The sequence below is a fragment of the Pseudorca crassidens genome, chromosome 1, assembly GCF_039906515.1.
Source record: "Pseudorca crassidens isolate mPseCra1 chromosome 1, mPseCra1.hap1, whole genome shotgun sequence".
NCBI classification, from domain to species: Eukaryota; Metazoa; Chordata; class Mammalia; order Artiodactyla; family Delphinidae; genus Pseudorca; species Pseudorca crassidens.
The window spans coordinates 183,244,410-183,260,567 of record NC_090296.1 but is presented as its reverse complement, the minus strand read 5'-3'; the positions used below and the strand labels follow the sequence as shown (position 1 = coordinate 183,260,567).

Sequence of the window (16,158 nt, the reverse complement as noted above, 5' to 3'; positions counted from 1 at the left end):
ACTCTCTCAGCAGACCATGAGTAATTATTTATAACAGAAAACAGTTTACTTTGCTCCAGAGTATTGTATCACAAATTGAAGTTTTCCTATTTGTGTTTCTTAAATTTGTTTTCTGTCCCCCCCTACTAAACAGTAAGTTTTTAATAAGTTAATGTAAGGAGGACAAGTTTAAACTGAATGAAACTCACTCAAAATTTTTCATTGTTTTATCAGTTAATGTCTTCAAAAGATTTGTGTTTTCATTGGGGTGGGCACTTAGACAGGGCTGAGTTAGATAATATAAACTAACATATTTCAAATAGAGGACCTTTAATATAGGGAATGGGTACCAAGTTTATGGAAGATATGAGAAACTACCAAGGAAATTATGAGGCAACCTCTAGGTTAGTATGTACAGGAAGATGTCTCCAAGCCGAAAACTAGAGGGTCAAAGGGAGGGAGTAGTGAAGCTAAGTTCCTGAAAGAAGATGGCATTTGGCAGGCATCCTTGGTGGGAGCCAGAGCCAGGGAAGCAGGGACTCTCTAGGGGAACTGAGTCACAGATGAGATGCAGCAGAAACTCAGCCAGAGAGACAGAGACAGAGATATAGATATAGAGACAGAGAGACAGAGAGAAGGAGAGGGAGAGAGACAGAGAGAGGAGGAAGGCTTGTCTCCTCTTCCTGCCCTCAGATCTTTGGCCAGTACCTTCCGTTGGCCAAACTTATTCAGGAATGCAGACAGCAAAGGACTCGGGAAAGTGTAGTTCTCTGGGATACAGAACAGAGCACAGAAGGGCAAGGAATACATAGCACTTAATACAATTTCATAAAATTTGTGCTGACAAGAAAGCATTCTCTCACAATCTGCAATTTGAAATCTCTTTTAGGAATACCTTGTTATTTTTATGGCCTCATAGATGCTCTACCATGAAACTTCACTGTAGGTATTTTCCTTGTCATATCCTTTCTAAAGGATTTATGTAATCAGTGTAAGATATAGTTTCAGATTAGCACAGTTATAATCTACCATATGCTCCAGAATTATATTTGCTATTTATTAACTCAAGAAGTCACCTATTTATGGCACATCCTAGAGCAGTGTGTTTCAACCTTTTCAAACATGAAGACCCTTTAGAAATATATATTTTTCTCATTAGAAAGGTAATACATGTTTAATGTAGAAAAATTATAAAATAAATAAGAGTAAAAGTAATGAAAAAAATCTTTTCATTTCACCATCTAGAGGTAATTACTTTTACCATTGTAGTGTCTATCCTTCCATATATTTTTCATATATATATATATATATATACACACACACAGATACAGATACTTATTAAATTAATATATAGATATAGATATTCATATGTTAACATATACAAAACTAGATATATTTTTATATGGCATTTTAAAATACATATTTGTTGATTTGGTTACTTTGGTTATTAATGAATCATAAATACTTCTCTTTATCATTAATTATTCATTCATAGAATTAATTTCTCCATAGTATTTCATTTTAAGAGTGAATGTACTATATTTCACCAATTCTTAATATTTGACATACAGGTGGTTTCAAATATTTCCTACTATAAACAAGAGTGAGATGAAGAACCTTATAAATAAAACATCATGCATATCTATCTTTATTTATAAATATTTATAGATGTAGAATGTTTTGGTAGGTAGTATAAAAATTATAAAGCTTTTAATTTCCAAAATGCTCTTTATAATTGCATATTGATAGCAATGACTACCTATTTCTCCACATCCATGCCCTCAGTGGACATTATCATTTATTTTATTCTTTAAAAATTTCTTTTTAATATGAAAAAGAGGAGGTTCTTCCTCACCACAAATCCAGATAATATTAGTTGGACTTCTGGTTAATTTAGAAAATACATGCACAAAGTTGGGTTCTCAGACCTTTTGTAAGAAGCTATCTGTCCATCAGACTTGCCAACGCTGTAACTACAGGTTCTTTCAAATGAAACACATCAGTTGAAAAACCCCACCGTAGAAAATGTTGTAAAATGTGACACCGTTATACCCAAATTAGAGATTAAAAGAAAGAATAAACTTGCATGTGAACAAACAGCATGTTGCTGGAAAGCCTTGATTTAAAGGGTAAAAAGAATGGGTTTCCACTTAATTGATTCACTCACATATAAAAATACGGCATACTCGGGAAGTTTTTCAGTCTGGGAATAATTCAAGATTAAAAGCAATAGTTGAGAAAGAGACCTGCCACAGGAACTGTGATCAGTCAGAGACATAAGGATACATTATGAAAACAGTTTCTCCTTGGGTGCCTGTCATAGTTAGGAATTTTTCAGTAGCAAGTAACAAATAGAATTTTACTGGCTCAGGTAAAGCAGGCTCCAGGATTTAAACAAAACAGGCACAATTCTGTTTCCTCCTTTGTTTTTTTAGTCCTATGTCTCTCTGTGTGCTAGCTTCTTTCTCACACAATCTCTCTCCCCATATTGGGAAAGATGGCTTTCAATACCCCCAGATTTAGCCTACTTCCTTGTGACTTGCAACACAGAAGAAAGAGAAAGCCTCTTATAAACATTGCATCAAATACTGTAAATGACTATGATTGACCCCACTTGGGTCATCTATGGAGGTGGTTAAAAAAAAAAAAAGCCATGGTGACAGTCAAACCTACCAAGACAATCTGGAGTAGGGTAGGGCAGTTCCTCTACAAAACCTGGGTGTCAACCTGACTACCATTGGCCTCCACTGTTCTTTCCAGTAGACCTCTATGAAGGCAGCCCAGAGTATAAAAGCATTGCTACACTTAACTGCTGGCCTCCAGTTAGAAAAACCTGTACTCACCAAAAGCAAGCTATCAGAAATCAAGACTTGAGGCCAAAATTTCCATTTCAAAGGTTATTTGTGGAAGCATGGATTAAAGCAGTGGGCTGTTTAACTAGGTAACTGAACTAGTTGACTGTCTTAGTTCGACTTTAACATTTGAATTTTGGGAGACAAAAACATTCAGTCTATAGCACTGAATGACCAGCTGGTGAAGAGCTAAAGGATATATGGACACTGTTTTTGAATTGAGGAAGCAACATTTTGTTAGACAGTGACTGGAATCTGCATGCATTCCATTGAATGGTTCATTGGCCTTTCCATTTCTTATTTGCTTCCGTGTGTAACTAATAACCATTGACGAGTGTCCTCTTCAATTGCAGCATCGATGTTTTAAAATGTCGGTAAAAACAACATGTTAGAGAGTCTTTTTTAAGATCAGTAGTTATAAATTACCCTGGACAAAATTTAGCATAAGCAAAAGGCTAATCTACTGAATATTCACATACTGTATGTAAAAACAATGAAAAAAAAAAGCAAACTTTTCTCATGATCTACATAGACTCACATGTATTGAAACTGTTAAAAATGAATCTCTTTTTCTGTTGGTTTTACTGGCTTCTCTTTAGGAAAATGGACATTTAAATAGAATCCATATAACTCCTCCACTTTCTTTGCATGTTTTTAGTTTTACTTAATAAGAGCTCTCTTTCCTATCAATGGCTAGAATTGATAAGGCCGTTTATTCTTTCTTTCCCTCATGTTTTTCCTTAGACATCTCTGAATACTGCAGAAAATCTGAGAAACAATGCTGGATAAAGGATGTCAGACCTCTGAAATCAGATTTTTGGCTAGTTGTGTAATCATGGAAAAATTACTAAGTCACTTTGGGTTTCAGTTTCTTTACTAAAAATTTGGGAAAAAGATACTACCTCATCAGGTGAATGTGAGAATTAAAACGGATAACACATATAAAGTTAAAATGAACAGCCAGAAAGATAGGAATCACTTAATAATAGCTGTTATTATTTATAAGGGACAATGTTTGAGATAAAGACAAAAATTCCAAATTGTATTTATCCCAATAATAAATGACTGTATAATTTCAAAGCAATAACACTACATGTTGTGTTCTGATATACAATCTTTTAATTAGAAATTAAGATTTCAAAATTGGTTCCTAATGAATGAAAAGCTCATTCATTGATCTCTCATGCAATAAGAAGTATAAATGCAGCAACTTGTTTCTTTAAAGACATTTGCATTTGGTGCAGATTCTTATATTAAATTAGTTAAAAATGAAGCAGGTATGTTGTTTTTAGCCTGAGCTGATATATACTTATAATCTTAAGTGTGCTTTGCTTTTACTCTGTGGAAGAAAATTCTCTCCATTATTATCCCTCTCATCATATTTCTTCATTGTCCCTATCTAAGTTGTTATTAGAAGATATATGTAGAATCTGCCCATAATCTTTTATCTCTAGATAATCTTTTAAATAGCATGAACCATAATTGAGTTCAGGTGGCAGCAGTGAATGACATAAATCTTGAATGAGATTAAGATGAATGACAGCACTGCTTGCCAAAGTCCTATGGCCCCAGAAAGAAATGAGAAGTTAATAGAATCAGGATGGGTGTTGTCTGACTACCAAAAAAAAAAAAAAAAAGTTTAAACACATGCTCTGAATATTTCAGTGAAAGACAAATCTCTATCTTCCTTTTGTACCTTTAATACTCCCAGGCTCCTGGGATCGACCATGTAGAACCAGAACCGAACAGTACACATTCCGAGGCTTGCTGGGAAGCATTGAGAAGTAGTGATTCTTGCAGTGTATCCTTCTTTGGGGCCAGATGAGTTGACATACAGGAAGTGCTGGCCACTACCTTGTAACAGATGAATATATTTTTTATTTAGTGAAATATGTTTTATAGCATGAGGCAGAATATATTTAAATCAAGTACAGATTTCATTTTTCTCCAAACACACACACACACACACACACACACACACACACAGAAAATTAAACACAACTCATTTTCTTTTTCTCAGTTATATATTAATAATATTTAATTCTTTGAACCAATATTAAAAAGAGTGTCACTATGATTATGTGATTCATAAAATTCACCTTGGTATGCGACTTGTGCATAAAGTGGTCAAATAGTTGTGTTGACTCTGAAAGTGTATTCCTTTTCTCCTAGTTTGCTCAAACCTGTCTGTCAGTTTCAAGTACATAAAATATTTTGTGTGCTGCATGTAGAGCAGGTTCAGAGGCTGCTGGGGCTGATTGATATTGTATCTCATTTTTGGTTGTTCCGATTCCCACACTGACCAAAGTAACAGTGAATGGTAGGCAAGAACTGCAAAGTGAAATGTAATTCTTAAAGTCACCACGTTATTTTTCTGAGCAATAGATAACTACTGTTCTTCTCAACTGCATTAGTATGTGAAAGAGTTCTCCATTTAAACACAATTGGATTTTATTTTTCTGCCGACATCATCAAAATTCATCATAGTCATTATTTCCTCCGTGGCGTTTATTGGGGGAGAATGAAAAAAAAAATATATATATATATACTTTCTTATGTTAAATATTTATTTGTAGTTCTAAACTAAGGTTATTAACATATTTTCTAATTAAAAGTATTTTTTTCCTGTGGTATTTATTATTGTTACTGAGATATATGTTCTTACATCATACATTGTGAGTTAACAGTATGCCTTTTCCAGAATGTCATATAGTTGGAATCATGCAGTACATAGCCTTTTTAGATTAGCTTCTTTCAGTTAGCAATATGTATCATTTAAGGTTCTTCCATGTCTTTCTGTGGCTCGATAGCTCATTTATTTTTATCACTGAATAACATTCCCTTGTATGGATGTACCACAGTTTGCTTATCCATTCACCTATGAAGAACATCTTGGTTTCTTCTAAGCTTTAGCAAATACGAATAAAGCTTGTGTAAGCATCAGTGTGTTAAGCTTTTGTGTAGACAGAAGTTTTCAATTCATTTGTGAGTATACCAAGGTACACAACAGCTGGATCTAATAGTAAGACTATGTTTAGTTTTGTATGAAACTGACAACCTGTCTTCCAAAGTTGGCTGTCCCATTTTGCAGTTCCATCAGCAATGAATGAGAGTTCCTGTTTCTTCTCATTCTCATCCACATTTGGTGTTATCAGTGATTTGGATTTAGCTATTCCAATAGCCAATACTTATTGGTGTTCTCTCTTGAGGGCAGGTCTTATTATTAAGAACACACTGTTCTGGGTAAATTTCAAAATGGCTACTTTTCCCTTCCACCAGCTCAAAGCAGAGAGGAGGTCTCTCTATCTTCACTGTGAGAAACGGCAGGACTACTGACGTTAAAACTTACACAAGTGTAGAGCCCCCTAACACTGAATCCCCTGGGATTTTTTAATCTCTCAAATGTGTGCACATTGAGCCTGCAACAATTCATCAGTTATAGTTTAGGATTTCCTAGCCCAGTTCTGATTCCTGCAGAGGTTTCTCTTCGTGAGCTTCTGCTCCAGGAAGCTGTGATTCTGTTTCTCCTGTTTGCCTCCAATTTGGAGGCAGTGGTTTGCCTTTGACCTCAATTCTCTAACAGATCAGGAAGAGTTGTTGACTTTTAGTTTATTCAGCTTTTTGTCTTGTTATGCGGATGGGAATAATGACTTCCAAATGACTTACATGACAGATGAGAAACTGAAAGTGACTTGTATCTATTTTTTAAAAAATGTTCCTTACTGAAAATATTTCTCTTTGCTAAGAACCCTTATAAGGTCTGGCAAAATAAAGAAAAAATATCTTAATCAAGAAAAATAACCAAGGAACATGACATGTGAATTATTATAGCAAGATTTTCCTCAATATAAAAGAATGGTAGTGGAAATAATTTGAAAAGTTGAAAAGTCTCCCTATTGCATCAGTGAACAGCCTTCTATCTTCATTGTCCTATGAAATATATTTTATGTGCTAACAAATACTGGATTAGGAAAATTGTACACACTTTTAATTCAGCAATGAAATAGTTTTCTAAGTTTTCTTTCACATTTCTTTGCAAGGATGTCACTTGTTTGTTTTCTTGTTTGGAAAATGAAGACATATATGTGGCATGCACAACCAAGATACACGTACACTCCATCTGTCAAACCTACCAAGAACCATGGCTTATTCATTAAGAACATGCATTCTTTAAACCCATGCTATTTTTTAAAATTTAATTTAATTTATTTTTTATACAGCAGGTTCTTATTCGTTACCTATTTTATACATATTAGTGTATATATGTCAATCCCAATCGCCCAATTCAACACACCACTACCACCACCACCCCCGTCACCTTCCCCCCTTGTAAACCCATGCTATTTTGATTAAACAAGATCATCTAAGTTTTCCTTCATCTTATTACTTTTTACACTCTTCATGACTTCCAGTACATTTAGACTACACTTTATGGAACATGCTTCAAAGCATTACCCTGAATGAGGAAATATAATACAATTAGCTATAATAATTACTTTTTTATATAGTTAAGACTTTATTGAAAATATAGAATCTATTCAACCTATACTAGATGTAAAGAAATAGGCTTGATCTAGTTCCAAATAAGGTAAATTAATGTTAACTATGTTTGTATGAAACTATTCCACATTTAGTAGCTCAGCTCTTAAATAGTATGGCATACATAATGAGACTGATGAACTTCTAACTCAAAAGCAGATTATGTTTAATTCAGACAGCAAATATATTTCATTCTATGCTTTACTGCTAACCTGATGCTGAAGGTCAAATGTTCACGGCACTGGGAAAAAAGTAATTGTGTTCACTGACACAAATTTAATCTTTACAAAGTTAGGAATTCTCCCAATACCTTTTCCACGGCAGCCCAGGTGGGGAGCAATACTGCAGTTTTGTTTATTAAGTATTTAAGTCCAAAGAACTTAATGCTTATTGGTATTCCAACAATATTACAGGCATTTAAAAACTAAAACATACAAACTGAAAACAAATTATTTCATTCTTAATTAGCCACAGTTACTTTCTATTGGAATGTGTGCCTACTGGGCACACATTCTTAAACCTTGAAATCAGATCGAATACCCTCACCTTCATTCCCTATTTCACATTTATCTTCCCCAGTACTTACTTTTTCTTACAGCGACTACTGAAAAGCAGTTTAGCAAAGATACATCACTGAAAAGAACGTGGGACAATCTGATGTTTGTATTTTAGGGCTATATCGTGGAACTCAGCGTAGGAAAAAAACAGCAAAAAAACTATAGTTCACTGGGGATGATAATTATCCATCATTTCACTGCAGTATACTTATTTCAGTACAAGACAAACAATGTTATATGCGGCGTAACATTAAAGTCAGCAATTCCAATTATTAGTTAGGGAACTCGGGGTGAGTTTCCAAAGCACACCCCTCCTGGCCTCTTCTGATTTGCATATTCAATTTTGGTCTCACAAAATCCCACAGTCAAACACAAAAATTAGAAAGTCAATTCCTGTGTGATGTATTAGTGCGTGTAAATGTAAAGTTTTATCCATTAAAAAATTTAAGATTGCAAGACCGTGCATGGCAATTTAGAAGCCACCATTGCAAATTTGGTCTTTGGGGATTTTAAATTCTAGAACTCAAGCATCTGTAAGTCTGACTTTGTAAGTGGAATAGACTTGTTGCAATGTCATATTTTTTCTGGAGAATCATTAAGGTGAAAAGTTGCTTAGCCTCTTAAAATTATTAATAGAAATTTATGAATTATCCAGGAACTATGTACTGTATCACAAAATTATAAAACCTTACATTGAATTATATTTTCAGAAATAGACTCATTCTTTATCTAGCAAGCTCAGACTAGACCCACTGTCGAACATTTATAAACTTTTAGTTGTTTCACTGAGAATTACCTATTTATAGGTAAATTACCTATTTCTATCTAGCAAAATCCTTGGGGAAGATCAAGGGGAATCTAGCCTCCCACACAAAGTTCAGAACTTGTTAAAGCAGATAATAAAATTGAAAAGTCTCAGCTGCCACAACATAGTTAGAATTTAATGATAAATCATTAAACCAGCTTTATTTAAATGTAACTATATGGAATGATCAACAACATTCATTCGTGGGACAGATTTCTACAGAAGCGGAATTTTTTGTTTGTTGGTTTGATTTTGGACTGTTTCACAGCTTTCTACTGGGCATTTAAAATGTTACTTAACTCTCACATATTAGACAGTATGCATTCAATTAAGTTTGTAAAATCTATCATACTTTAATTAAACACTACTAGATGTAATACTCTAGAACATAGGCATTCACTAAATATTGTCTGAATTTCACCTCTCCCCATACTTTCTGCCTCCTGATATTTTCTGTAAATTTTCAGATTAATACTTCAATTTTGCTTGTACATGTGTAATGATTACAAGTTCTTAAGATTCTTAGGGTATAGCTTTTATATTTCACATCTTAGTTAAAATAAGAACTGGATAGAAATTTCTCATTAATGTTCAATTTTTTACCTTAAAAACTTTAAAGAATTGGACATGTTTTCAAAAATTGACTTAGTGTCAAATAGGGCAAATTCAGCATCGAAGTGTACTTTGTTCAAATCACTACTGTTTCTTGACGTTAGAGGCCAAAATATATTAGCCACATTCAGAATCCATCACCATGCTTCATGGACATTCTTTTTTAACTTTGGTGTCTGTAGAGAGTAAAGATTCTAATTTGTCTTTTAGATGTTATTAGCTACAATCTTGAGTTTTCAAAAATGTTTCATTGAGTTATTATGCCATAAGGTAATAAATTTGACATGTCTTTTTAAAATAGACAGTTAATACTTTTAAAAGAAAGCTGTATTTTTAAAGCTCCAGTGCCCTCAGCAGAACCATACTCGTTTGCCCTAGGGTCAAATCATAAAAGACAATTTCCCACTTCAAGTGATCTGAATTCATTCCCTGTTTTAAATTGTAGGCAATTTTCATCTTTTTTTTTTCTTGCTCATAAAATAAAGCTGCCTAATGTTTTTTTTTTTAAATGCGATGCAATATGTCTCTCAAGATAGCAAATTCTCCCTTCCTCAGAGTCAGACTTACTTAGCTGGGCTCTACATTCTCTATAATTTCTACCTGTCTCTCACTCTAAAATAGAAGGGTGCATAATGACTATCAGTTGAAATGCCCTCAATCTCTTTTTTTACTTTCATTCCCCCCGCCCCCAGATTTTCAAGGTGCCGTCTATTTGCATCTGCAAGTTTTACAGCCTGTGAAATGTAAACATACTCAGAGAACAAAAGTTTCCTCAAAGTTGTCAAAATGGCAACCACAGATACAGCGCCTCTCAAGTCAAATGAAATTTTCTCATGGTATTTGATAGACATTGTCTGTCATTATATCACTTCTATTTGCTTTTTGTAGAGCTGTGTAATGAATAGATTTGGCATTTCTTTATTTTTACCCTTGACAACAGTTTATTCTACAGACATTATTCTCTTGAGAGTCATTATTATCTATTTTTTAAAACATGTTTTTCAGCTGAATGTCTCATTTCAGTACTATTTACTATTATCAAATTTGGTGCTGCAAGTTTTTCCCCTCAGTATGCAATGTTCTGATATAAAAGTGAAGCTTCTAGTTGTGACAGGCCAACACAGGGTAGATTCATCTTATTTTGAAAGCTTCTAATTTGCTCAGAAGCAAGAATGTCTCAGTCACACGAAGATGAAATATGAATGGAATTGGCTGGTTCTTTCTGTAAGTCTAGGAATTTCGAAGGACTCTGTAGTTCTTAATCCTCATACTAAAAGAACACTGAACAACATCTTTAGTTGTCTTTTCTTGTCAAGATGCCTTTGGAAACATTACTGGCTTAACAGCATTTCTGTAATGATTTCATTTGCCAAGTTGAGATTAAAAAGTAAAATAAAAATATAAATCATAAACCCTTTTCTTTAGGTAAGTGAGATATGGTAAGAACTTTGATTTTGTTTGATCCATTGTATGGAAAGCAAATAAGAAGAGAATATTTATTTTTATGGAAACAGAAAACAGGATTATCATATTCTTTTAATAAATAAATAGCAGAAACTGTGGGCTGGATTTTCCACTAGTTAAGTCTGCAGGTACTGGAGGCTTTGATTCACATCCTGACTCTTCCACTTATTAGGTATGTGACCTTGGGCAGCCTATTTAAATTCTCCAGGACTCAGAAGCAATAAGATAATTATAGTAGACATTTTAACCTCATGGGGTTGCAGTAAAGATTAAACGATACACTACATGTAAAGTGCTTAGAACACAGCTGCAAATTATTGTTACTCTCATGAAAAATTTAAAGAATAGATATAAATATGATTTTAGCAGTGTAAATAATTTAATAATTGATTAAATAATCAATCACAAGTTACTGATTGGATAACTATTATATAGAAGACACCGTGTCTTGCATTTGGATGTTAGGGAGATGGACAAGTTATGACTGGGAAAATATGAAACATACCCAAAAGACTCTAAGAAAAAAAGCTAACAATATGTACTATTTAGTAGATAAGCTCTGGGTCAGACTAGCTGGGTTCTAATCCAAACTCTGATACTCGTGAGCTTTATGACTTTGGGTGAAACACTAAATTCCCGCTGTCTCTCATATTCATCATCTATCAAATGGGGATGATAATAATAATGATATACAGCTCACTGGGGTTACTGTGAGCATATAATACCAAGTATTGATGTGGATCATAATTGCTATGCAGTTCAACAGATAAAAGATGGCTTAAATTTGGTGGATATAGAAAGACTTCATAAAAGATAGTAGATTATATTAGTATATTAAAGAATACAGTGGAGATGACGTAGGCAAAGAAGGTTGTATAGGAGTGGGAAAAGATTATTCTAAAAAAAAAAATTGGGGGAAGACTTCTGGTTTCCAGTCCAGCATGTAAGGAGCTTCGAAAGCATCAGTTTCATCTTCACAGCAACAAAAACTCAAAAAACTCTTCTTAGATCCTTCAGAGAATAGAGATCACAGGGGAAACTGCCGCCCCAAAACTGAAGAGACAACAGGCAGATATAGACAGTGACAACTTAGCAAAGCAGAAACTTGGGGAAAGGAATGGTGGCTGGAGCCTGTACTGGGTGAGGAAAAGGTAAACTGTAATTAACAAATTGCTGGAGGCTCAGTGTGGGAAAGCTGGAGGGATATGAACTCTAGCGGGACCAGTCTTAGGGGCACCCCAACAACGTTACCTCCAGGAGCCCTACCAAGTTCTCACGGTGAAGACTGGAGAGAAAAATCTCCTCTGCTTCTTACAGGGAGGGGGAAAAAGTAGCCATTTGGAAGTGTGCCTAATCTTCTTGGCAAATTCTAGATTTCCTATCTCACCTAAGGGGTCTGGGGTGGGGTCGGGTAGGGTGAGAGTAGTCACAGTGAAAGGACGCAGACTCACTAGAAGACTGAACTCAAACCATAGGATTGTAGAAAGCTTCCATTCCCCTGACCTTACACTCAGCACCTGCCCACCCCATCATCACATCCGTAGGGCTCCTACATACTAACAGGGAACTGTACTGAAAGAGCATCATCTCTCAGACCTTATTTAAGACGTTTGGAACATGAAGATACAAGGGAGACAAAAACAAAGACACCAGAGGAAACTTTACCTTCTGTCATCTACAGCTGCAGTAACTAGTAAACACAACCTTACTCCTAGCCAGATAAACAAAAAACCTTATACTACAGGCCTGCTTACCTTGATTCCTTCAAACCAATTCATCATGTTCACCATTGACACAAAATTACAGGTCATACTAAAAAAATGATACGGCCCAAAGCTGACATTTATAATACCCAAAGCATGTTTGAGGGACAAGAACACAGTTTATAGAAGAATAATAGATGAAATCAGAAATGCAATTTGGGAAAGAACATAGGAAGACTTTAAAGCCAATGAAAAGGCAATGAAGAGCTTCTGATGATTTGGAGACCAGGCGTCATTATTTAGGGATATTAACCCTGCATCAGTGTGAAGAGTGGCCTGGTTTAGGAGAATATTTGCATGGAGATGAGTTGCCTTGACATGTGCAATAGCCCAGGAGTTAACTAAGATGACAGAGGTGGAGACGCAAAGAAAGAAAAGGATATAAGTTGAGAATGAAGAGGTGACAGTTTGCAATTCAGAGAGAATTAACTGTGTTGATGATAGTGTCAATAACTGAAATAATAAAATCAGGAGTAGGAGATTCTTTCTTTCTTTTTTTTTTTAAACATCTTTATTGGAGTATAATTGCTTTACAATGGTGTGTTAGTTTCTGCTCTATAACAAAGTGAATCAGCTATACATATACATATATCCCCATATCTCCTCCCTCCCTCCCACCCTCCCTATCCCACCCCTGTAAGTGGTCACAAAGCACTGAGCTGATCTCCCTGTGCTATGAGGCTGCTTCCCACTAGCTATCTATTTTACATTTGGTAGTGTATATATGTCCATGCCACTCTCTTACTTCATCCCAGCTTACCCTTTCCCCTCCCCATGTCCTCAAGTCCATTCTCTACTTCTGAGTCTTTATTCCTGTCCTGCCCCTAGGTTCTTCAGAACTATTTTTTTTTTTTTTTTTTTTTTTAGATTCCATATGTATGTTTGCATACGGTATTTGTTTTTCTCTTTCTGACTTACTTCACTCTGTATGACAGACTCTAGGTCCATCTACCTCACTACAAATAACTCCATTTATTTGATGGGAGATTCTTTCTTAAAGGAAGGTAAGTATGAGTCTGAATATGTGACTTGGAGATACTGGCAATTGAAAATATGGGACGAGGTTGTGGAAATAAGGGCTACATAAATGCAGGAATGAGCAAATTTTGAGCACTGAGAGAATAAAACCTCTAAGTAAGCAAAATATGTAGGAAAAGACATAAAAAGGCCGAAGTCAGAATATTGGGTGAGACTCACAATTAGGTCTTAGAAGGAGAAAGAAAAAGCACAAAATATAAATATAACGTTAGGGGAAAAATCACAGTCCTCTGTACTGAAAACACAGATGAACACTTCAAGAAGGTGTGGATTGATCAAATGCAGCATTAGAAGAATCAGGTCATTATGATTATGAAATCAATAAAGTCCTCAAAAACAGACAGAATACAAGCTCCATGAGGGTCAGGAATGTATCTGATAAACAATTATCTCTACAGTTTTACATCGGTGACCAAAAGTCAGTGACCAATAATCATATGCTGAAGAAATAATATTTTTTGCAGAAGACAGATTGTAGAGAGTCAAAGAAGATGTGTGTAGTGAGGTAGGGGATACAAACAATGTGTGGGAAATGGTAATTGGAGATTAAAACAATAAAAAACAATAATACTTAGATGGGAAACAAAGTTAAGGTTAGGTAGTTAGGTATTTCATTTTGTTTGTTTTTTATGGTAAGAGAATTGTGATGCTTGAAGGCACAAAGTAGTGATAAAGAGGCAATTTAAGGACACACAAAAAAGGACGTAAATACAAGGAGGCAAGGTTCTGAGAAGATAGAAAGGGATAAGCTTAATGGTTCATTATTTTATTGAGAAATAAAGTCTGCAAATAAATATGCATTTAGTAAATTCCTTTTAGAGAAACTATGATTCCTGGATACTTGTAAAATGATAACTAACCTGAAAGATGTTCAGATTATTTATTCAGGGTTTAATCTTGCCCTACAGGATTCTAGAAGAATTGCTTCATTCACATGCTTTTCACTGCACACCATGTCTCACAGATGATGATATCTCCTGGCATTTCAAAAAAAAGAAAGCATCATCTGGGTCCTACCAGAAACAATTATTAAGTATTCCTGGAAGTATTTTAAGTGAACACAGACAAAACTAAGACAAAGAAAAGAAAAACAGAAATTAAGATTTTGTTTCTCCCCAGAGGCAGAAAAACGTGATATAAATTGGTTGGGGTATTGATTCAAATGGTACATGTGGGGACTTCCCTGGTGGCGCCGTGGTTAAGAATCCGCCTGCCAATGAAGGGGACACAGGTTCGAGCCCTGGTCTGGGAAGATCCCACATGCCGCAGAACAACTAAGCCCGTGCGCCACAACTACTGAGCTTGTGCTCTAGAGCCCACGTGCCACAACTACTGAAGCCCGCGCGCCTAGAGCCGTGCTTCGCAACAAGAGAAGCCCACGCACCACAATGAAGAGTAGCTCCGCTCGCCGCAATTAGAGAAAGCCCACGCACAGCAACAGACCCAACGCAGCCATAAATAAAATAAATAAATAAAACACAAATGGTACATGTGGATGATTGGTAGTGGTTCAAGATTTGACACCAGCATTGCTTTTTGCCAACAAAACGGAAATCACTGTCAGATCATGAGAGCTTAAGACACACAGAGGATTTATAGATGATCTGGGCTTGTTCTTGCTGTCTAAACATCACCGAAGTCAAGTTTACCCTTTGTCTCTGAGTAAAATAAGGAAAAGAGGAATAACCCTGGCTTAACCACTCACTTCATGAAGAGAACTACCCTTGTTTTCTCACTTCATGAAGATGAAGTGAGAAAGAGAATTGCCTTTATTCTAACTCTGGTTGACAAACAAATGATGAGTGCCATTCATTGCCTTTCTGCAATGGTTTAGAGAAATCTAAACCTGCAAGACACATTCTGAGATTTATCAGCCAAAAAAGTCTCCTGTTGTTTTTCCCTTGGCATTGCTGTATATCTGGAGTGGAATGTTTGTAGTTCTAAAAAGTAACACAAGACAAAGAGAGTAGAAATGATACTGAACTGTGGTAAGAAAATGGCAACTAGAGTAAGTAAGAAATATAGAAAAAAATACTTGCTTGCTTTGAGCTATTTTATACTGATAAAATGCCATCTTCCAACATTTTTGGGTTTTAGAAGAGAAACTACTGAGTATTCTTCACTTATCTGATCATCACATTTTCCATTTCAGTAAGTTTTGAGAATGTCATGTTAAGCCTTAGAGATGAAGGGTTACAAATGTAGGCTTTTGCTTTAGACAGACATGGGTCCCAGTGCTGGATTCCACACGTGTCTTCTGTGTGGCTGGGGGCAAGTTATTTATTCTCTCTGCGTACCCATTTCCTCTGCTGTAAAACTTCAAGGTATTGTGAGGATTAAACAAGAAAGCCAGAAGAAAGCCAGGGACCTGGTGATCGGCACTCAGTGGATACCAGCTACATAGACACAATTTTTGACAAGACTTGTTCTATTTAACAATTAGCAATTTTTAGTAGTAAAAAGAAATAAATGATAACAATAAAAAACTTCTCTTCATCTTACTGTATGAAAGTAGACTCTTTAGTACTCTTCCATTCTAAAGTATATAA

General features: G+C 35.3%; 1 protein-coding gene across 1 annotated transcript in view; it reads right to left on the bottom strand.

Moving 5' to 3' along the window:
* The window catches only part of MALRD1 (MAM and LDL receptor class A domain containing 1), a 596,783-nt gene that overhangs the window by 146,376 nt on the left and 434,249 nt on the right, over positions 1 to 16,158 (bottom strand). The window contains exon 33 of the mRNA XM_067730697.1: positions 4,528 to 4,685. Within this exon, the coding sequence (XP_067586798.1) occupies positions 4,528 to 4,685 (158 nt within the window). The remainder of the gene's footprint in view (positions 1 to 4,527; positions 4,686 to 16,158) is intronic.